General features: G+C 34.6%; 1 protein-coding gene across 12 annotated transcripts in view; it reads left to right on the top strand.

Annotated features, from left to right (window-relative positions):
- Positions 1 to 23980, top strand: part of LOC309862060 (ankyrin repeat and KH domain-containing protein 1) — a gene marked incomplete at its 3' end in the record, with an annotated part of 132054 nt that overhangs the window by 72871 nt on the left and 35203 nt on the right. For 10 of the 12 annotated variants that reach the window (XM_082725427.1, XM_082725426.1, XM_082725425.1 and 7 more), the window contains 5 exons: positions 5737 to 5824; positions 8384 to 8511; positions 8722 to 8865; positions 10015 to 10117; positions 18622 to 19380. In XM_082725427.1, coding sequence (XP_082581553.1) covers positions 5737 to 5824; positions 8384 to 8511; positions 8722 to 8865; positions 10015 to 10117; positions 18622 to 19380 — 1222 coding nt within the window. The remainder of the gene's footprint in view (positions 1 to 5736; positions 5825 to 8383; positions 8512 to 8721; positions 8866 to 10014; positions 10118 to 18621; positions 19381 to 23980) is intronic. The other 2 variants (XM_082725421.1, XM_082725420.1) reach the window with 1 other exon arrangement.

The raw sequence follows: 23980 nt of genomic DNA, 5'->3' as shown, positions 1-23980 counted from the left end.
TAATTCATGGGTTAATGAGGCAATCATAGTGAAAATTACAAAGAAATTATCACAAAAACTACACATCAAAACTTAGGTGAGAGGATACAGCTAAAGTGGTCCTTAGAAGGAAAAGTTTTTTTAATATACAAAATGAAAGTAAATGGAGCTAATAAAAGAACAATAAAAAGCACCATGAAGTAAGGTAATAATAAAAATAAAAGCAAAAATTATAGAATAGAAAATAATAAAAAATAGGGAAGAAGACCAAACTTAAAAACTGATTTAATAAAAACAAAACACAACTACTGAAATAGATAAAATAAATAAGACTATTTGCTAAAAAGGGAAAATGCACAGGTAAATGGTAGAAATTTAAAGGGAGTTATGACTATATGATACAGTAGAGATCATGAAAATTTATAAGGCAGTAATATGAACATCAATAAATTTGAATACTTGCATGAAGTGAATGCTGATTTTTTCCATGAATATATAAATTTATCAAAATTGACTCATGAATAGGAAACCTCAGTAGAAGGATAAGTATATTACATACTGAATCAGTAGTTTAAAATCATCCATCCAATGAAAGGAGGAAGTTCAGATGAATATATAGGTGAGTTTTACCAGATGCTCAAGGAATAAATAAACTGTATGTTGTTCTAGCTATTTCCAAGAACAGAGAAAGAAAAAATGTTACAATGTGCAATATTTAAGTTTATAACCTTGGAAAATAATTTTCTTTGTTTATGAAGGAAAAATACCATAATTTAAATCCTAAAATTTGATTGATCTTGAGCAAATATTGGCTTAACAAACCCAACGTTCATAAGTAGTATATACAAATTTGATTCCTATTTTAGGGATTTATTTAGAAAGAGAGAGCACGTGCATACGCATAAGAGAGCAGGGGTGGGGGGGCAGAGAGAGAGAGGGGCTCAAGTGGACTCACCGCTGAGTGCAGAGCCCATTGTGGGGCTCTGTCCTGGGACCCCAAGAACATGACCTGTTCCAAAATCAGAGGAATTGGCCACTCATCTGACTGAGCCACCCAGGCGTCCCTGATTCCTATTTTAAGAGAAGGACTTGGGCACCTGGGTGGCTCAGTGGTTAAGCCGCTGCCTTCGGCTCAGGTCATGATCTCAGGGTCCTGGGATCGAGTCCCGCATTGGGCTCTCTGCTCAGCAGGGAGCCTGCTTCCTCCTCTCTCTCTCTCTCTGCCTGCCTCTCTGCCTACTTTTTGTGATTTCTCTCTGTCAAATAAAAAAAAAAAATCTTTAAGAGAAGGACTTAGTGGTCAGATATCTTGGGGCAACTTCTATATCTTGTAGGATTTACATTATTGATTTTAGGACATGAAATATTATAAATACATTAAAAAGTTGGGACATTCCTTTACCTACCATTTTGTCAAATATAATTATGTTTTTCAAAACCAAAGAATGCATGCATCTATTTTTAGGGAGGAAAATAAAATAACTTTTCACACCTTTTATTTCAGAAATTTTATTGGTGTGTTGAATTTTGAAATTTGATTTGGGGTGAGGATCTTGGGACTATACTTTCTGATTTTTTATCATTTAAGAGCTATCACAATATTTGATATATGCAGAACTAACAGTTATTTTAAGTTTATTCTAAAGGAGGGCTTTCACAGTCTTTTGTCTTTGCCATTACTCACAGGACCTAGTTATGCTGATGAGTGTCACTGCTAGGCCTAAGAGAGAAGAAAGAAAGAAAAAAGAAAAGAAAAGTGACGTTAATATTGCCCACCCATGTTCTAGTAATAATGTATTATCAAATGCAGATAATGAATGTCTAATTCTGAGTTAGCTACTACCCTTAATTTCTTGTTAAATTAACTTTTCTTTCTCTTATTTACCTAGTAGAAAATTAAAACTTCAAACCTCAATACTAAGAAGGAAGATTTAAGAGGTCAGTTACACTTAGGCTCCTTCTTGGAACAGTTTATTGTTTTAGATGTTAGGTATGTAATGTAATGGTAAGCAAAAATGACACGATTGGTGTTCTCATGCAGCTTACAGTTTAGTGGCAGAGACATGTTAGCCAAATAGTTATACAAACTAATATATGATTGAAACTTATGAAGGAGTGGTTCATATAGCTATGTACATACAGATGGTCCTGAACTTATGATGGTTCACTTAGAATTTTTTGACTTTATGATGGTGCAAAAGTGATACACATTTAGTAGAAACCATACTTCGAATTTTGAATTTTGACATTTTCCTGGGCTGGTGATCTGTGATAAGATACTGTCTACTGGGCAGCAGCAGGGAGCAGCAGCTACGGTGAGCCAGATAATTTCAAGAATAAACAACCAATGCATTCACAACCATCATGAACTCATAAAATCATTGTTATTCACTTTCAGTATAGTGTTCATTCATTACATGATTTTAAGTACTTTATTATGGAGGAGACTTTGTGCTTGTTGATTTTGTCCCAACTGTGGGCAAATGCTCTGAGCATGTTTAAGGTAGGCTAAGCTAAGCTATAATATTCTGTAGGTTAGGTATATTAAATGCACTTTACACTTAAGATATTTTCAACTTAAAATGGGTTTATCCATACATAACCCCATCATAAGTCGAGGAAGATTTGTAATAGAGTAATTGAGTCAGGAAGTTCAAGGAGGTCTACCTTGAGGAAATAACACTTAGCTTGAGATGCGAAGGATGAAAAGGAGCTAATAGAGAAGTGTTACAGGGAAGAAAGAACAGCTTGAACAGAAAGGCCTTGAGTCAGGAGTGGAAATAACACATTGCCAAAGGAGCAATTTATTTCCAGTGTGTAGTTGATTGCATTGATAATTCAGAAAAAAGTGACATGGAGAAACTGAACAACTTTCTAGGTCTTTCTGAATGAGGTTTTCTTTCTTTCTTTTATTTTTTTTTTTTAAAGATTTTATTTATTTATTTGACAGATAGATCACGTTAGGCAGAGAGGCAGGCGGGGGGAGGGGAGGAGGCTCCCTGCCAAGCAGAGAGCTGATGCAGGGCTTGATCCCAGGACCCTGGGATCATGACCTGAGCTGAAGGCAGAGGCTTAACCCACTGAGCCACCCAGGTGCCCCTGAATGAGGTTTTCATAAAGTATATTCCATTTTGTTTTAAGTAGATTTCTAGAATGTTAGATTTGCTTACATTTGAATGTAAATTCAAAATCCATTCCAAAGCATCACCTGTGTTAACCATCTTCTATATTTTAAAATTAGTAAAGAGTGTCACCTCATCAATAACAAGAAGTCAAAACATAAATTAATTTTTATAAGAAGTTGAGAGATTCTGTACTATCAAGGTAAAAAAATTTTAAGTCTCTTTTAGAGTGTAATTTATGTCACTGTAGGCCAGTTTAAAGTTTCCATTGGGCTGACAGTCTACTTATTTCTCATTGTTAGTTTGCCTAAATTGTAGATTAGCTGTAGTTATTTTACAGACTGAAAAGTATCCTATTGGCAGAGCACACTATTTTTTTTTTCCTAAGGGTTTTATTTTTTAGAGGCACCTGGGTGACTTAGATGGTTAAGTCTCTGACTCTTGATCAGAAAAGGTCATGATCTCAGGGTCATATGATCAAGCCCCTTGTTGGGCTCCACACTCAGCCTGGAGGCTGCTTGAGATTTCCTCTCCCTCTCTCTCTGCCCCTCCTGCTTTTTCACATGCACTCTCTCTAAAATAAATAAATACATCTTTTTAAAAAAGAAACTTTATTTTTTAAGTCATTTCCACACCCAGTGTGGGACTCGAACTCAATTCTGGAGATCAAGAGTCGCATACACCACTGGCTGAACCAGCCAGGCGCCCTGAGCACACCTTTTTTTTTTTTTTTTTTTAAGATTTTATTTCTTTGGGACGCCTGGGTGGCTCAGTTGGTTAAGCAGCTGCCTTTGGCTCAGGTCATGATCCCAGCGTCCTGGGATCGAGTCCCACATTGGGCTCCTTGCTCAGCAGGGAGCCTGCTTCTCCCTCTGCCTCCAGCCTGCCACTCTGTCTGCCTGTGCTTGCGCTCTGTATCTCTCTCTCTCTCTAACAAATAAATAAAAATCTTAAAAAAAAAAAAAGATTTTATTTCTTTGACAGAGAGAGAGAAATCACAAGTAGGCAGGCAGGCAGAGAAAGAGAGAGGAGGAAGCAGGCTCCCCGTGGAGCAGAGAGCCCAACGTGGGGCTCGATCCCAGGACCCTGGGATCATGACCTGAGCTGAAGGCAGAGGCTTTAACCCACTGAGCCACCCAGGTGCCCCTGAGCACACTATTTCTAAGTTGACTATAGTAGCTTAAGGATGCTCTGAGTTAATTAGAAAAGAGCTGAAATAAAGCTTGACTTAAGCATTGTTCTCTACCAAGTTTTCCTTTTTTATATATTAATTTACTTGAGATAGAGCACACACATGAATGGGGTGGAGGGGCAGAGGGAGAGGGAGAAGCAGACTCCCCACTGAGGAGGGAGCCCTACGTGGCGGTTGATCCCAGGAGCCTGGGATCATGACCTGAGCCAAATGCAGAGACTGAGCCACCCAGGCACCCTTTATCAAGTTTTTCTTAGTTAACAAAAGACCAGAACAACAGAAATTAATGTTTACATACACAATGAAATGGGATAGGTGAGCAAACTTTTCATAGAAGCAGTGCACAGCTACATTTTATTTATTTATTTATTTATTTATTTATTTATTTATTCATATGAGAGAGAGAGAGAGAGAGAGAGCGAGTGCTGGAGCAGAGGGAAGAGGCAGAGGAAGAAGCAGACTCCTGCTGAGCAAGGGAGCCTGATGCAGGACTCGATCCCAGAACCCTGGGATCATGATCTGAGCCGAAGGCAGACGCCCAACCAACTGAGCCACCCAGGCACCCTATTTGTTTATTTTATTTAAAATTCAGTTAACATACAGTGCAAGATTGGTTTCTGGAGTAAAATTCAGTGGTTTAGTGCTTACATACAGCACCCAGTGTTCATCAGTCAGCTATATTTTAATACTTAGATGAATGTAATAAGAGTTCAAGTTCTCCCATCAGTATTACTTGGCTTATTAACAAGCTCCTTTTAGGGACACTTGACATTAGGATGGTAGCATGCAGTTTTGTCATTCACTCCTCTTGCTGGCAAACTTCCTAGAAGGAACAGCAATCTTTCTGCTATTATAAAACTGTTTCTTTTGCCTTTCACTATTCACATATTTAATTTCTAGTCTAAAAGAAAGTCTGCTTGTTGGTGTGTTTTTTTCCTTTTTTCTTTCCTCTTAACCCTTGAAATACTGTAGTGCTTTTCTTTAGAGACTGGTTTCTGAATAAATAAAGTTTAAAAAGAAAGAGAAAGATTGGTTTCTGTCCTGTGATAGAGTTCTTATTAGTTTCTGATATAAGATCAGAATCTTCCTAATCATGTGTAAGACTAAGGTTCTTTTTTCACAATTCATATGAATAGTTAGGGAAAACATCTTTTTGATCGTGGGATTGGAAAAATGCGGCTGTTTCTCTCTGAGGCTCAAACAAAACCCAAGTAATATCTTTAAATGCTATGGTTTGGTATGCAAAAGTGAACTTGCCCTTAAAAGGTTATACCATGTACTATTGACTGAAATTAATCCTACATCTTGGAGGAATTGAGATAGGTAGTATAAGTGGCTACAGTAAGTATTAAATCTTACTTCTCATGTCATTTGTACTAAGTGTTTAAAAATAGATGGTTAGTGAATTGGCACTGTTGGATTATTTTTTTGTTTCTTTAATAGGAACATGAATCTGAGGGTGGAAGAACACCTTTGATGAAAGCTGCGAGAGCTGGTCATTTGTGCACTGTGCAGTTTCTTATTAGCAAAGGTAAGGGAATTACAAGTAAGGATTTGTAAGAGGCTCTAACTTGTGAAGAAAAAATCCTAAACTGGTGCAGTTTGTGTTAGAGCTGTTTTTCCTACAGTACAAGTATTGTATCCTAGTCTTTTATTGCTGTATTTTATTTAGTAAGTGTAGAGTTCATGAAGTACTTATTGGGATTTTTCTTTCTTTTTTTTTTTAATATTTCGTTTATTTATTTGACAGAGAGAGAGAGAGAGATATCATAAGCAGGCAGAGAGAGAGGGGAGGAAGCAGGCTCCCCGCTGAGTGGAGAGCCCGACTTGGGGCTCAATCCCAGGACCCTGGGACCATGACTCTAGCCAAAGGCAGAGGCTTATTAACCCACTGAGCCACCCAGGCACCCTGGGATTTTTCTGTATTAGTTTTGAATTTGTGAAGTTTGGCAACTAAGCTGCCTATTATTCCTGACCAAAATTAGAAAAGCCAAATGTAAAACATCCAGCTATATTTAATAGAGTACTGTTCAGCACTTAATGATAAGGCAGTTCTGCTGGCGGGTGGGGGGGTGGTGGAGAGGCAGAAAGTCTGTAACTATTGTTTACTGTACAGTTGAATTAACCACATATACAAGGATGTTATGTATTATTTTTATATTCCCCTAGAGGTTCTTTTATTAGAATATATTTGGGGAAAGAAGTTTGCACTTTGGGTGAAGAGAGAGTTCAGGACTGTTAAACCCATGTTAGGTTGAACCACAAAACTGTCATTTTAAACATCAACAATGGTAATATCAATGATTTCATTTGGTCTAGCCTAACTCTGTGTATAGTGTTAGAGGTATTCTAGCATCTGATGAAAGATCCTGGGGTAGGATGGTAAAATGCAAGGAAAGTCTGCTCAGGTCATGTTGTTAAATTAAGAATTTTAAAATATATATTTTTTAAGATATTATTTATTCATTTGAGAGAGAGAGAGACAGCAACAGAGATAGTAAGAGAAGACATGAGCAGGGAGGAGAGGGAGGAACAGGCTCCCCAGTGAGCAGGGAGCCTGACGCAGGGCTCAATCCCAGGACCCTCAATCCCATGACCTGAGCTGGAGACAGGTGTTTAACTGACTGAGACCCTAAAAATAAGAAATTTAGTAACAAAATAAAAATTTTATACCTATGTTCCAACAGAACTCAGATATTTTGTGCCACTACGAAACAAGTATAAGATTTTATCCTTTTAAATATACTTCTTTTCTTCTTTAATTGGGTACAACTAGGTTTATTTTCTTAATAGCACATTTTTGCTACCAAATAAGGCATATCTTTACATAGAGTTACAACATAGTCTGTAAAAGGTATTTACCTCAAGCATACTGAAGTAATAATAAATAGATGGGTAACCTTTGGAATTCTCTCAGGCTAAGGGGGTTATCTAGTCCTATCCAACACCAACCCTACTAAGCATGTAATCAGACTTGTCAGAAAAAGTACACATTGATGATAGCCTTTCTAGGCTGTAGTAACTGCTAAACAATCCTACCATCTAAATTTATTATTAACAACTTTAAAAATAATCACATGTTGCTAATATAAGAAAGTTTATTGGTGTGTCTTGCTTGCCCTTCCAAAAGGTACTTTTATGTGAGTTAGATTTAGGTTCGGCTGGATATTTCTGAAAATTAAATTAATTATAGTGGTTTTGCCCATGGGTTTATTTTTCTTTTCAGAAACTAAGTGTGGAATTAATGAAGAAGGAATATTGCTATAGTCTTAACTATGGAGTTAAGAATTTGGTGCACTGTAATTTTTTAGGGGTCAAAAACAGTTTATCAAAAAGAAGATCAAGAAAGGATTTTGCATTTAGACTTTTGCAGGTCACATCGAACAAAGCTATTGAACAACTTACTAACTAGGCTTTCAGATAATATTTTTGGATATTCTTGTCTTCTCTCCATATCCAGGTCCCTCTGACTCTTAAAATACACAATGTGAAGAATTAAAGCTCTCTTAAATATTGTTTTTAAAAATCTGTTTTCTCTTCTTTGAGACCTGGCCACATTCTAGAAGTAGATAAAAAATGTCTTTACAACATTTTGAGAGTTATATACAATGATATTATTTGATGCTTACTTTAATCTGTATATATTGATTAATCTTAGTCTTCTAGATTTTCCATTTTTAAAGTGATATTGAATGAACGAACTACAGCTACATGCAACATTTTGGATGCATCTCACAAATATTATATTGAGTGAAAGAAGTCAGACACAAAAGAGTACACTGTTTGACTTTATTCATATAAAGTTCAAAAACTAAGACCAGTTTGGAAGTCAGAATAGTAGTACCATTGGAAGGGTGGGTAGTGACGGAAAGAGGGCACAAGTTGTGGGACTACTGGTATGTGGATAACATTCTATTTCTTGATCTGGGTGTTGGATACACAGGTGTGTTCATTTTGTGAAAATTTTTCATTTATGATTTGTGTACTTTTTAAAATCTATGTCGTACTTCAAAAAAAATCTCTAAAGTGATATTTTTTGTGACCTTGCTTCATTCCTTTTTCTAAGATTGCTGTTTATGTTTCTTTGAAGGCGCCAATGTGAATAGGGCTACAGCCAATAATGATCATACAGTAGTGTCGCTAGCATGTGCGGGAGGTCATCTGGCAGTTGTTGAGCTACTCTTGGCTCATGGAGCCGACCCTACTCATCGACTCAAGGTATTCTACCTAAAAATAAGTAAATAATTAATATATGCATTGTTACTAAAAGATATTGAAGATATGTTTGCTGGTCTCAGTGCTTCATATTTATCACTGTTTATAAATGAGTTTTGATTCTAGACAGGCTGCTAAGAAATTGCATGTCGATAGCAGTTATAAGAAGAAATTTACAAATAATTGATTAATGGTTTTGTCGATCCTTCTCAGGATGGCTCGACAATGCTCATCGAAGCTGCAAAAGGTGGCCATACTAATGTTGTTTCTTATCTGTTGGATTACCCAAACAATGTTCTGTCAGTTCCTACTACAGATGTGTCTCAGCTCACCTCACCTTCTCAAGATCAATCTCAGGTAAAGTAAAACAGCTGATTTATAAATATAAAGCCTCCAAACTGATTGGGAGTTGTTGTTTTTTTTTTTAAGATTTTATTTATTTATTTGACAGAGAGAGATCACAAACAGGCAGAGAGGCAGGCAGAGAAAGAGGAGGAAGCAGGCTCTCTGCTGAGCAGAGAGCCCGATGCGGGGCTTGATCCGAGGACCCTGGGATCATGACCTGAGCTGAAGGCAGCTGCTTCACCCACTGAGCCACCCAGGCGCCCCAGATTGGGAGTTTTTGTTTAAACTTAGTTTTAAGGAAAATGGATTTGTTCCTCTCTTCTATTATGTATTGAGATAAACAAGATACTAAATCCTTTAAGATCTGTTTCCTTCAAAAGTACATGAAAATTACCTGTTGCCTTATTTGGTGAAAAAAAAGCTCTTTTTAAAAAACACTTAATACCAAATATAAATATAAATTTTCCACATTGTCAAACTACTATAGCTAGGTCTTTAGGGTTATTTATTTTTAATGAATACATTAAACATAACCTTAAACCAGGGGATAGCTTCTTCCTTAGTACCTCCCAAGACAGTATTAGTTATTCTAGAGATAGTTATTTTTATTAACCAGGAAAGTGTAGTTAGCCAGGATAAATGCACCAAAAGTTGATTAAAGTAATTTTTAAACCTACCTAAAAATAGGGAGAGAATATAGAGAGTATACTAAGTATACAAAGTTCAGTGAAATCTTAAGTTCTTTTCTACAAAGTTATCCTGAGAACTGCTAAGTTACCCAGTTAGGGAATATGTTGGATTTTCTTTTTTGACCCATAACAAATTTGAACAGGGTAAATGGGTCAGTCCGTATATGACTTGTACTCCTAGCTATAATCAAAACCACCAACGCTCACTAAGGCTTCCTCTCTAATAAGAGAGTAATACTAATCTGTTTAGCTTAAATCATTCATTGCATATAGATAGCCTGATTTTGTCCAATTCAATATTCTCAGAAATTATTCCTTGGTGAAGGCTTTTTTGTTTTGTTTTGTTTGTTTTTTTAGAAACAAAAAAGTAAATTTGGTAGTATATGAAGAAAATCTAAATTTCCATTTCATTTATGGGCCCTTGTTTTATTCTTTGGTCTGAGATGATATTTTTTCTGAGTTAACTTTTTAGGTTCCACGTGTACCAATGCATACACTCGCCATGGTTGTACCTCCCCAGGAACCTGACAGAACATCACAGGAGAACCCCGCTACCCTTCTAGGAGTACAAAAAGGTTGGTTATTGAATTATTTTCCTTAAAATGGTTATTTTATCACCTAATTAATGAACTCGTAAAAGTACTTTAATGGCATACAGTTAACATCTACCCAGGATTAATTGTGGTAGGTAATTCTGACAAATGCTAATAGTCTTACAGACTGTTTATAAAAGAAAGAAGATAAATACTAAGAAAAATGACTTCTAATTTAATCATTAACATACTGCTAGGTGTAGTTTTCATCTGGCACAGATAAAAATACTTACAAAGCATATCAAGTTACTGATTATATTAAGTAGCAAAAATGTATCAGACATTTATTTTCCATATGGCAGTTCTTTTGTTAAACAGTAGTATAATATGAAGAGTGAAAATGTGTGTTTGCTGTCTAGTTAATTCTTCATAGCATTGATGCAACTGAGGCAGTTAGAAGTTTAAGAATTACATTTAGTTTCTTTCATGCAATACTGAATATGGTGGGCTAACATCTATCATGTGAACCTAGACAAGGAACTGTCAAAAAGTACATAAATAACATCCAAGTAAACAAGAAGAAGCATATATTCTTTAAAAGTCTCAAGTTTATGAACTCTGATATTTTCCTGCTTTTTCACTTGTAGATACAAAGTACCTTCACTTGATAATCATGTATAGTTGTCCTGTCTGAGTTCTCTGAAATAAAATAGGTGATGTGTAAGATACTAAAACTATATGAAAACAAATTTATGAACATATGATTCATATTCATATTCAGTATATGATAATCAAGCTCTAAATTTTTGAAATCACAATGAGGTGTATAAGTATATATTAGTTTCTCTTTGACTTAAGAAAAGTTGGATAGAGTTGACTGTGATAGCAGCAAGTAGAAGCTTCTTTTAAATTATGTCAATTTGAGTAATTTAGAGTATCAAGGGCCTTGACCAAGGGTCACTTCATTTCTAAACCATTACTTCCAGAGATAAAATATTGGTGATCTCTCTGACTTAAGCTTTATGATGGAGTTTTCCATTGCACACCTAGCTATTCAAACTCTTCAGGAAATGAAGACTGCTGTTTTTAATTTTAACAAATAAAAAGCAGATTAAGCAAATGCTTATTAAGGAATCTAAGCATCCTAACTGACTTTAGTCTTAGTAAAATATTTAGACCTAAATGTCTCTGTGTTTGTTTTATGTTTGGCTATATGTTGTAGAGGACTATAGTAACTTTGGCTGGGGAAATTCAATACTGAATAAGAAATGATTCAAAAAATATATTAATAACAGAGCCACAAAATAATCAAGAAATAATCTAGGGAGGACATGGAGTGTGTGCAGAGAAGAAGTAAACCATTTTAAATTTAGATTTAATATGTAAGTCAGCAGAAACGTTTGGGTAGGGTTTCTTTTAAGTTGATGCTTAAGTGAATAATCAATCATACTCTTTGAATACTGAAATACCATCTGATACTGGGTACCTACTTAAGTTTCTTCACTTTAGTGTTTTATTACTTACTGAATAGCATAGAAATGACTAAACCTTTTAAGTAATCTTTCATTTTACTAAATTAGAAGGAAAAAATTAACACTTGTATTTAGACACTTGGGTGCTTGCTTTTGCCAGATGCAATGTGGCATTGCCAACCTAATATTTCTTTGTGTAGAATCAAACTGCAGTGATGCACTGTATTAAGATGCTATTTTAGGGGCACCTGGGTGGCTCAGTGGGTTAAGCCTCTGCCTTCAGCTCAGATCATGGTCTCAGTGTCCTGGGATCGAGTCCCACATTGGGCTCTCTGTGGGGAGCCTGCTCCCCCCCGCCCCCGCTTGCCTCTCTGCCTATCTGTGATCTCTGTCTGTCAAATAAATAAATAAAATCTTTTAAAAAATTGTTAGTAGTATAAATCATGTGCATCATAGAATGTTTTATCACTATGAATTAGGAAAAATTAGTTGATGATACAGATTTATATAATGAATTACCCAGATAGATATTTAAATCATCAAAGATATATTATTATTTTCTCCTGCTTAAAGTAGCTTTTTCTCCTTAAAACGTCTCATTTGCGTCTCTAAAGAAGTTCCTTTGAGTGATGAAATCTCTGTTTGACCCTGTTGTTTTTGTTTCTTCTAAGTCCATAGATTGTATCTGTATTAAAATGTAATTAGGAATGAAGGAAGAGTTCTTTCTCTCCCTCCTCTCTAACACTCTCTTCCTTTCTTAGCAGTCATCTTTTAAGTTCTTAGAACATTTTACTTCTGCCTGAAGTCTTTTTATTATTTGTATCTGCATCCTTCTAAAATACTTTCATGCCCTTAAAACTTACCTAGATATTTTACATATATGCTACCCAGATATTCTTTTCTTTCATGATCCATGTACAACACTTGTTCCATCTATCGTGACCCATATTCTCCTGATTTACGAAGCTAATCTCCCTTACCCTTTGTTAGTTTTCAAAGGATTTGACATTCAAGGTGCCATCTGACAGAGGCCTCAAGATCACCCCTATAAACAAAATATGAAACCAACTGATAGTGATATGCTCAGTTTTCTAGTATTATTTAGTTTTATTAACTATAGTTTTGAATGTTCAATTGGGAAAGGATGGATAGGTAATACCAACTTTATGCCTTTCCATATCAGTTTCCAAATCAAATTTGTTGATCAAAGCCACATCTTATTTGTTATAACTGGTTCTCCAGAGATTCTAAAAGATAGGACTCATGATTATCCTCTGCAGGTTGTACCACTTAGAACTAAACCCCTACAGAACATTAAAATAATGTCAAGGTAAACAAAACACATCTTTTGTGTGTACCTCAAGTCCTCTTGAGGAGTAATTTCTTTTCTCTGGAGTACTCTACAGCTCTTTATTGGATCTTTCTTCTGACTCTGGTAACATTTGCCCCTTCCCCTCCCCTTGGACTTCATGTAGAGAAGGTTGAGTTAATCCTACTTCCCTGAGATAATCATTCTGTTGTGTTTTATGCGAATTCTTTTGTTTTTGTAAGTTCTTATAAAATGTTTACTACTTTATGCATATTTTTGTTTTACATGAGTGGTATTGTACTATAGATCATGTTTTCTTTTTTGCTTTTTTCACTAAACACTGTTTTACACATCTATCCGTGTGTCTGCCTCTAGACTATTTCTGCTAGCAGCATAGTGCTTCATCTTGTATATCTTCCACTTTTTACTTGTCTTTTTCCAGTGATGGGTATCCAAATTGCTTCTTGTCCCCCATCACCACAAACAATGCTGTGATGAAAATGCTGGTACAGTCCTCTTAAGGAAGTGTGTGAGCATCTCTTTGGGGTAAAATCAGGAACAGAATTACTTTCATAGGAAGTGCCTGGGTGACTCTTCCTCTTGATTTCGGCTCAGGTCTTGATCTCAGGGTGGTGAGATCGAGCACTGTGACCTCGTGCTCTGAGCGCAGTGGGGAGTCTGCTTGAGATTGCTCTCAACCTCTCCCTCTGCCGCTCCCCCGCCACACATATGTGTGCGTGCTCTCTCCCTCTCTGTCTCTCACATAAAATATAAATAAATCTTAAAAAAAAAAAAAAGGAACCTGTTACAGGACTGCATAATGTTTATCTGACAAAGTGTCACAAATTGCTCTCTAGAATGGCTATGCAGTTTGCATTCCCACTAGCAATACATAAGGGTTCCCATATTACCCATATTATACACCCTGTGTCCCATTCCCAAACCTGCAAACCCGTGGCTTTATCTTTGTATTTGGTTTTGTACATCTTTATCTCCCCTGTTAGACTGTAAGCCCCTCAAGGGCAGGGTTTATGTTGTCTTTGTATAGTCCACTATGCCTTGCTTATACTAGATGTTCAGATATTTGTTAAATAAATTCATGAGCGCCAGGCTAAGTTTAGATTGTCTGAAGACAAAGAAAATTATTAAGAATTTTTTTTAAGAAGAGAGACATTGTAATTAAAGAGGACGTTTAAAAAGTTAATGAAGAAGTAGTATTCTAGAATGGTTGAGAAAAGATCAAAACCAAATTTGAATATAAACTAAGAATTAAATTAATATGCTGCTTTATATCCCAGAATTGTTTATTGGAGTAGGCAACATGAAAAGTTCTCATTTTCATATCAGATCAGTAAAATTGTATAGAAATTATATGTACAGTGAATGAAATTGAGTGTTCCTCTGGAAAATTTTACTACTCATATTCTCTAGTTTAGTAGATTTCCATTATGTAATCATGCTTATGTGAATTTATCACTGTACAAATTTAATATCTTTTAATATATGAGATTTATATTAAAAAGCAGGAGGTTCAATTAATCTTTTAGCATGTTACACAGATGTTCACTTGGTTCACTTGTTCATTCTTGGTTAACCTTACTGTGTTAACATATATAGGATGCCCTGTTACTTTGGGAAATTTTGAGACAGAAATTTAGGTATAAAGGAAAAATGAGTCATTTCTCAGCTCCAGTGGCTTTCATTTTTTACTGTGATGATAGTAAGAAGTATTTTGTATTGAAACTCACAAAACAATATACATTTATCTATCCAAATACAAATTCCATTAAACAATGTATATGCTACTACACTTACATACTATGTTATTTTCAACTGTACTTCATCAACCTTTTTTTTCCACTTAAGACCCAGTTGGGAGTGTTGTTTAAAATTCATTCTTGGGGGGGCACCTGGGTGGCTCAGTTGGTTAAGCGTCTGACTTCTGCTCAGGTCATGATCCCAGGGTCCTGGGTTCAAATTCCACATCGGGCTCCCTGCTGAGCAGGGAGCCTGCTTCTTCCTCTGCCTGCTCTGCCTGCTGTACCCACTGCTTGTGCTTTCTTTCTGACAAATAAATAAATAAAATCTTCAAAAAAATAATCTTTCTAGGGGTGCCTGGGTGGCTCAGTTGGTTAAACATCTGCTTTTGGCTCAGGTCATGATCCCAGAGTCCTAGAATCAAGCACTGCGTTGGGCTCCCTGCTGAGTGGGGAATCTGCTTCTGTGTGGTAATGTAAGAAAGCAAGGGAATTGTAGAACGATGTTTAAATTTCCTTAGACAAAAACAAGTAAGGAAAAATCTAGATCTATTTGTATGTTAGATATTTTTCCCTTTGGCCATTACTTTTTTTATTGCACAGGTACTAATTTAGATACAAAAATGATTGATGGAATTAAACTCATTTTAATAGCAGACTTAATTTTTGCCAAGTATATGTCCACCTCATTCCCTCACTGTGCATAAAATAAAGGCTGTATTATAAACTATCTGGGGGCGCCTGGGTGGCTCAGTGGTTTGGGCTGCTGCCTTTGGCTCGGGTCATGATCTCAGGGTCCTGGGATCGAGCCCCGCATCGGGCTCCCTGCTCCGCGGGAAGCCTGCTTCCCTCTCTCTCTCTCTCTGCCTGCCTCTCTGCCTACTTGTGATCTCCGTCTTTCAAATAAATAAATAAAATCTTTAAAAAAATAAAAAATAAACTATCTGTATATCATGGTTTCCTGTTATAAACTTTTTTTTTTGTTTTATTAATGGAGGAAAAGGGAAAAAGGGAAAGTAGGAAAACACCAGACTTAAGTGTAAGATACTGGCTTTACCTATATTCCTAAACAGTACTTTATGATGTCACTCAATGCTACTAGTGAATAGATTCAAATTACTTGTTTCTGATAGTGACTTGTTTCTGACAGGAGATGTTTTAAAAGTTAGAACTCTTATGTTCTGAATTCTTATTCTACCTGCTAAAAATTTTGTTGCTAAGAGGATGCTTGTCACATTTAGTACTTTTCCCAAACACTGAGGTGTTGCTTAAGCTTCTAGGAGTAATTAGGTGACATTATTTGTTTTTACCAACTTGTTTTCTTTCAGACTTATATCTTTTATTAATGCTTTAATGTGTATCTGGGCAATCCCACTAATACCATGATTATAGATACTCAGCCATTAGCTATTTTGGGAAGAACTGGTTTTTGTCCATTATTTTCACTGGCCTTAAAGTTTTTATTTTAAGGTAAATAAGTTAATTTTAGTAAACCTTGTGCTCTAAGCTTATTATATTTTATTTGTTAACAAGATAGGGCTTATTCCTATCTATTACTGTCCTCAAAATTCCAATCTTACTTTGGGTCATACTGTTTATAAGATTTTAGATCTGAGATTGCCCAGGGTGGTCATAATTACCAGTCTGATTGGTGTTGACCTCTTACCTAGTTTTCCTTAATCTTAAATACAAATTAAATAGTAAGTACACTAGTATGTTTGAAAATTAATGAACATTTAAAGCAACATTCATTGAGTCTTTGCAGAGCTTGAATTGTTATTGAATTTATTGCATGATTGAAAATTTCTTTGCTGGATTAGCAGATATCTACATTGCTATTTGTGGCAGTAAATCTTTACCCTTCTCTTACCTGTTGATTGTTAGTAGGTACTTGGAACAAATAAATCAAACCATGGATTCCTGTAAGATCTTAAAGAAGTTATTATTTTATCTCACAAGGGTGCCTGGGTGGCCCAGTCTGTTGAGTGTCTGCCTTTGGCTCGGATCATGATCCTAGAGTCCTGGGATTGAGCTCTGTGTGCAATCCCTGTGTGGAGCTTCCTGCTCACTGGAAAGTCGGCTCCACCCGGCGACCCCTCCTCTTGCTAGGGTGTTCTCTCTTGCTAGGGTTTCTCTCCCTCCCTCTCTCAAATAAATAAATAAATAAATAAAATCTTTAAAAACATTTATCTCACAAATATAATGGCTTTTGCTCTGGAAGGATAAGGTCTTGACCCGTCCCTTTGCTCAGATATAAATCTGAAATTGACTGTGGGTAATAAATTTTGCTGAAGGTTGCTTTTAAGGAATAATTAAGTCTCTTAGAATGATTGCAGTAGTTTTGAAACTGTGGTATCCTGAACCTTTAAAATCAGTATCTGGGGGAGAACCGTTGTACTTTTTCATTAATAACATGTTGAAGATGTTTGAGGTACCTGCGTTTTTGAGATTTCCTAATCTAGCAAAAACAAAACAAAACAAAAACAGTTGAATCCCTGACTTTTTTTTTCTCTATTGGTTTAATTACCCTTTTGTAACTCAGAGTATTAACATCAAATGGGTGATGACATTTTTCTTTGGACTCAAGAATCATGTTGAATGCATTGGATGATCTTATTTTTAAAAATCTTAAGTTACCTATGTTATTCATATATGTTGATTGCAATTCAGAAGAGTAAACAACTATTTCTTACCCAGATCTTCTTTAAAAGCGAATTTACTGTTGTTTAATTTCACATTCCGTAAAGTTCCTTCATTTTAAGTGTACAGTGCAGTGAGTTTTAGTAACTTTACCGAATTATGAAACCATCATTACCATCTAGTTTTAAACATCTCTGTTACTCTGAAAATATCTCTCATGCTAGTTCATAATCAGTGTTCATTCTCAATACCATAACCCCAGGCAAACTACTTTCCTTTCTGTCTCTATAGATTTGCCTTTCTCTATAGATTTGATATAAATGGTATTGCACGGTATGTCATCTTTTGTGTCTGGCCTCTTTCATTTAGTGTAATGTTTTCAAGGTTTGCCCACCTTGTAGAACATATCAGTTGTTCCTTTTCATTGTTGAATAGCCCCAGTTCTTCCTAAACAGAAGAGTAAGCCTTAAGTTTGCCTCAAAGTAGTTACTTAATAGTTCCCTCCATTTTATGTCCAGATGGTAAGATTGTTAATAATGATAATTATTTTGTCATGAGGAGTATCTTACTTTAATTGTGATCTAAAATCTTAAAATAACATACATTTACTTCATTTTTAACATATACCATCAATATGAGAAATCCTGTATGAGAAGTCTGATTTTCTCCTAGGTAATACTCATTGTTTTTTTCATAGACTTTTACATGAAAACTTTATTTTTAAACTCAGAATAATTGTCCTCTGTGATTTAAGTTTAATGTCATTTTCAGGTAAAGAAATGTTAAAGATTTACTTAATGGAAAATTTTAGAAGGATAGGTCTGGAAAAAACTGATTTCATGTTATATTTTAATATAATAAGACATAGGTTTTGGCCATTTAAAAAACAATTTTCATTACGTTGATTTACAAGTTATAGTTTCCTGTAGTGACCTTTACTTGCACAGCTAATAATGTGAAGAAACAATTGGGATATCTTTAATGATATCCTCAACACTATCTTGACACTATTTTAGATTTAATGTTCTTTAAAAGTCAAACCTAATATGCAAAATTGTGAGATTCTTTCCTCTTTGATCTCCTTTCTCCTTGTCCCATCTTAACTTCCAAAATTCTCCTAACCTAAAATTTCGATTTTTTTAATTTAAAAAAAGTCACATTTTTCAAATTAACATCCTGAGTGTGCTGTTTTGAAATAGATGAGTACAGTTTAATCTACCTTCCACTGTTGTGAATCTTTGAACATTCATTCTACAGCATTAGTTATAAGGGTTTGGGGAGGGAGGTCCGTGTGTGTGGGAGGGGGAGCTGATCTTTTTTTTTTTTTTTTTAGCATGGCACTTTTTCAAACATTTTTCATGTGCTTAGGTACATCCAAGCAGAAGTCCAGTTCCCTGCAGGTAGCAGATCAGGACGTACTGCCACCTTTTCACCCATACCAGCCTTTGGAGTGCATAGTAGAGGAGACTGAAGGCAAGCTGAATGAACTGGGACAAAGAATTAGTGCTATTGAAAAAGCACAGCTTAAGTCACTGGAGTTAATTCAAGGTGAACCTCTGAACAAAGATAAGATAGAAGAACTTAAAAAGAACAGAGAAGAGCAAGTCCAGAAGAAGAAGAAAATACTGAAAGAACTACAGAAAGTGGAAAGGCAGTTGCAGATGAAAACACAGCAGCAATTTACCAAAGAATACTTGGAAACCAAAGGTCAGAAAGACACAGTATCTCTACACCAACAGTGCTCTCATAGAGGAGTCTTCCCAGAAGGGGAAGGAGATATTAGTCTCCCAGAGGATCACTTTTCAGAGTTACCTCAGGTTGACACAATCTTATTTAAAGATAATGATGTTGATGATGAGCAACAGTCTCCACCATCGGCAGAACAAATTGATTTTGTCCCAGTCCAGCCTTTATCTTCTCCACAGTGTAACTTTTCCAGTGACTTAGGTTCTAATGGGACAAATTCTCTTGAACTTCAGAAAGTATCAGGTAATCATCAGATTATAGGACAGCCTCAGATTGCTATTACTGGACATGATCAGGGGCTCTTAGTTCAAGAACCAGATGGACTAATGGTTGCAACTCCAGCCCAGACGCTTACCGACACTCTTGATGACCTGATAGCAGGTGGGTTAAGAAATAATATATCTGTAATAATTTCTCTTTAATCTGTGTGCTCAACTTCTTTACACGACCCTCCAAAAAACACCAACTTAGTACTTTTACATTTTAGAACTATCTTTGTAAAATTATTTATTCCTTAAGGTGTTTTGGAAGTGAATTTAACTAAGCTGTATACCACTAACACATGAAAATGTGTTTTCCCCTTTTCTTTCTTGTTATTTGCAAAGGCAAAAAGTAAAGTTGCCATGAGCTTTTATTTTAGAACTTTGGTATCCAAACCACCCTTTGGGGTGCCTGGGGTGCTCAGTTGGTAGAGCATGCAACTGTTGCTGTCCAGGTCATGACTTTGAGCCCCACACTGGGTATAGAGATTAATTAAAAATAAAAAGAAACAAACGAAAAAACAAAACATCACCCTGTGTTGTATCCTGAGTAGGACATCTCAAAGTAAAATTTGTTTATAGGCTTTAGAGATATTCACATAAGATTATACATTAAATTTTCCTGGTAGTGATTTTCATATCTGAAAATCATAATTCTGAATTAATTTATAATTTTATTAGATCAACTTAAGTATTTTTAATTAAAAGGGATGTTTAGAGAAAACTATGAGTATTCCATGTTCTTGTATTTGTGGCTAGAAGATTGAAATTATTATCAACTGGATTATGATTTGGAGATTAGGATTTTTTATATTAACTATCTTGATGAAAGCACACAGACAGACACAACACACATACACACAGGAAAAGAAAAAAAGAAAGGCCTGATAACCTTAAAGTATATGTTTCTGTTTATTGTTGTGTGGAAAATTACAACTAGATATGAAATGAGGTGCACAAGTTTACTTTCCCTTTCATTGTCCTTGCAGCAGTGGGAAAACAGTGCAATTAATCATTTACCTTCCTAAAGATGGCTGGTGAATGTATCACCTCCATGAGAGCCCAGTTCAGAAATGCAGCCAGAATGGCTGTTGACAGTGGATGAAGACCAAGAACTAAGATGTAGCTGGAGTGATATTCAAAGGCAGGCCAGTCCTCTGTCTCTTGATTGCAACATTTTTTTTCCTTACTGTTGTCTGTTTCCTCTTGTCATATTTCTCCTCCCCTCTTCCCATCCCAATTATGCTATCCCAATTTCCTTTCTTCTTTTGTGAGCTTTTAGCCTTCCTAATCTTTACTGAATCTTTAAAAATGTGGAATAAGCTTACTTAAATCAGGAATTTTATTGAGCATTTGTATGATTTGCAATGGTTATAGAATTGTGATTCTGCCTATGAGCCTCCTCTGATATGTAATAAATAACACTGTCCAGAGGAGGAATACTTAGTTTCCCGTACAGAAAATAAAAATGCTGGGAAATGTTTTAAGGAGTTAGATTCTTTATTCTTTAATTTGGGTTTTTATATCTTCAGCCCATAGCCACTTAACTCAAATTAACTTTGTGTCATTGGTGTTGAGAGTTGTTATAAATTATGAATAAACTCTTAGAGTTCATTTATATTCCTAATTTCTAATCTGGGTAAAAGCAGGTATTTGAGCATCAAGTATGGTTATGAATAATAATAATGAAACCAATAATACAGGAATAACATTTTTAAGACTTAGATTACATAAGTGACTTTATAATGTTCCTAATTGAATACTCAGTTTGCAGCCACATTACTGCTCAAACTAGTTTTGTTGTAACTTAGAACTTGTCTTTTTTTTTTTTAAATTATTTAGAAACCTCTCTAAAAAGAACTTGTAGATATTAACTTTATGGTAGTACTTATGGATGATTCTTCTAGGGGAGACAAAATTTATTTCATCAAACTATTTGTTATGGACTTTGATAGTTCATCAAACTATTTGATATGGACTTTATAAAGTTCAAAAAATTTGTTTAGAAACATCATTTAATTATGTATTATATTAATATAAACTAAGATAATTTCTATTAGACATTAATATCTAGTGATAGTTGGCCTATCATTTTGTATAATATTCTTTTATTAATAAACTTTTTACGTATAAATCAGCCAATAACTAAACAAATTATCTTTATATAAAAATTTCCATTTTGGTTATCTGTTTAAAAATATATAGCAATAATTAGATTTTCTTTGTTCAAGATGGTGAACTATCACACTTAAAGTTAAAAAGTGTTATTCTATTAAGACCCAGTTTCTCTTAATTTTCTTTATCAAAGGTGAAAGAAATTAGACAAGGATGGATAGGCGAATCCCCAATTCTGTAATTACGTGATGTATTAATATATCAGTATGATTATAGATTACATCAGACATGTATGTGATCAATTTTACCCAAATTTAGTTCTCATCACTCATATTTAATAAAGGAGAGAATACTGTATATCTTACAGTTTTATTTTATAGAATATTCATACATAATAGTAATAAATTTCACTCTTTATAGGAGTATTTTTTCTTTATTGCTCTTATATCAAAATATTTTCATGTAATTGGGTTAGTTAGATAAATAATTTATTAAGGTCATCACTTGATTAGCTGACTGAGTATTTTAGTATATAGTCTAATATGTGTTACATTTGATAAATCCCAGACAGAATGTATGTAAACTCTCAATTGGGAGCATGGTTCTTCAGGTCCTTTTCTTGTGAATGTAAGTGCTGCGCTTTTAGAAGGTATCATAATAACAAGTGATTCTCAGTTCAGATGTCTAGACCTAAGGTTTGGAAATCTAAAAAAATACAAAATAGCTTTGACCACTAAGCAGTTCCAGAAGCATCTAGTAAAAATTTTATTATTAATATATAAAGAAGATTGATTAAAAATCAACTTAACATCAATATATTCACATTTATTGATTATTTACCATGTACTGAGCTCTGTGCTTAATATTTTATATACATTATCTCGTGACTTATTTATAATAATCCAAGAAAATAGGTTTTTTTCCCTTTTCCATACTTGGAAAAGTATGGAAAAGTATGGTCCTTTTCCATACTTTTGTATGGAAGTTGTTCACCTCAAACTCAGTTCAGCCATGTCTAAGAACCTTAAATGTAATATGCATGCATCTGATTCATGTTTAAGTTCTGAATTTATCTTAAAGATATTTGTTATTTTCTTAGACTACTAAAAAAGATGAACAATTTCCTTTAATTTTATGTTAAGATGTAGTATATGTGTAAGGTAATATAATTTTGTGGCTAGCACATTGTACTGTTGTTGGCATCTTAATAGGTTCTCTAAAAACAAATTCCAATTCAAAAGTATCTTGCTTTAAGAAATCCTTTAGCAGTCAATGTAAGCTTAAGAATAAAAAGATAATTAGGAAACCCTCTTATTTTTGAGGGAATTTTTAATAAAGTATCTTTTTAAATAATTTCTTCAAATACATGTTAATATTTTACTTATAGATTTTTATTTATTTGTATTTAATAAAGCTACTATTATATAAAACAGATTATGGTGATTTAACTTCCTAAAATCTCACAGCATAATTTATATACACCTACTATCTGAGATTTTTATATGGTAAGGTTTATTATTATCTTCCATATTGCCTATAAAACCATCTTAAATTTCATAGAGAATTAAGTAGAATATTGCAGTTCAGTATCACCCCATTTTAGGATAGTACATACATTTAATTTGAATTATATAGTGACTTTTGGGGTAGTGATCTCTCGTTATCAGAGACATTTCATTCAGAGGTAGGAAACATTTTAAGATTTATGAAAATGTAGTAGTCCTGGTGTAATTTTATATTAATAAAACCTTTATTCCACATGTACCTTTTAAATCTTGCTACTTTCTAGTCTTATCTTTATTACTTTTTATGTGCAATTAATGCTGTTAAAGTCACTTTTTGGAATGTTTCTGATTGTTATTGGAAGGAGGGAAAAATGTTTCTAGGATAATGTACAAAAATGTACAATAGTTGATGTAACAACACATTTTTGGTAATAGAGCTGTTAAATGCACAGAATTTTTTTTTTAAAGCCATCTCTGTAAAGAAGTCTTATAGTTTCACATCTGGCATAGTACTCTAATCAATTTAAAAATTTTTAAGTATCTGTTTTTCATGATAACAAAAAGAAAACATAGATAAACAACATTAATAATGATAAAAGTAGTTCTTTAGCAAGGTATTTTTAATCATTATGAGACCACTGTTAAAAATCTTACTATTACAGAGGAGCTACAAGTCGGTCTTTAGTGTTTTATTTTCTAGAGTTGTTTTCCAAATATACCAGCTGTTTTGAGGAGGTATAACAGAATACTGTTTTTAATTTGCTGAATGATAAAGATTTTTAAAGCTTTGTTTTCATTTTGTGCATGTTCTTGTAGGTGGAACAAATACATAAAATAATAATTCCTATTTGTAATCATGGAAGAAGCTACAGAAATTCATATAGTCAATATGGTTTTATATATATTAGTGGGGAAGAGGATGGGACAGTTCATGTAGAAACATATCTGAACATATTAAAATTTGTGAAGTTAAACTAAACTTAGTTGTTTACACTTGTGAACAGTATCCTTGATTGGGATCCAGTCATACCCAAATTCTAGAGACTAAACGTTCTCTAACTCTTGAAATGCTTACATTTTCCTTTGAGACCTATGTGTTTT

Source organism: Mustela nivalis (assembly GCF_964662115.1).
Source record: "Mustela nivalis genome assembly, chromosome: 3".
Lineage (NCBI taxonomy): Eukaryota > Metazoa > Chordata > Mammalia > Carnivora > Mustelidae > Mustela > Mustela nivalis.
The sequence above is the reverse complement of the archived record's forward strand: the minus strand, read 5'-3'. Positions and strand labels throughout refer to the sequence as shown.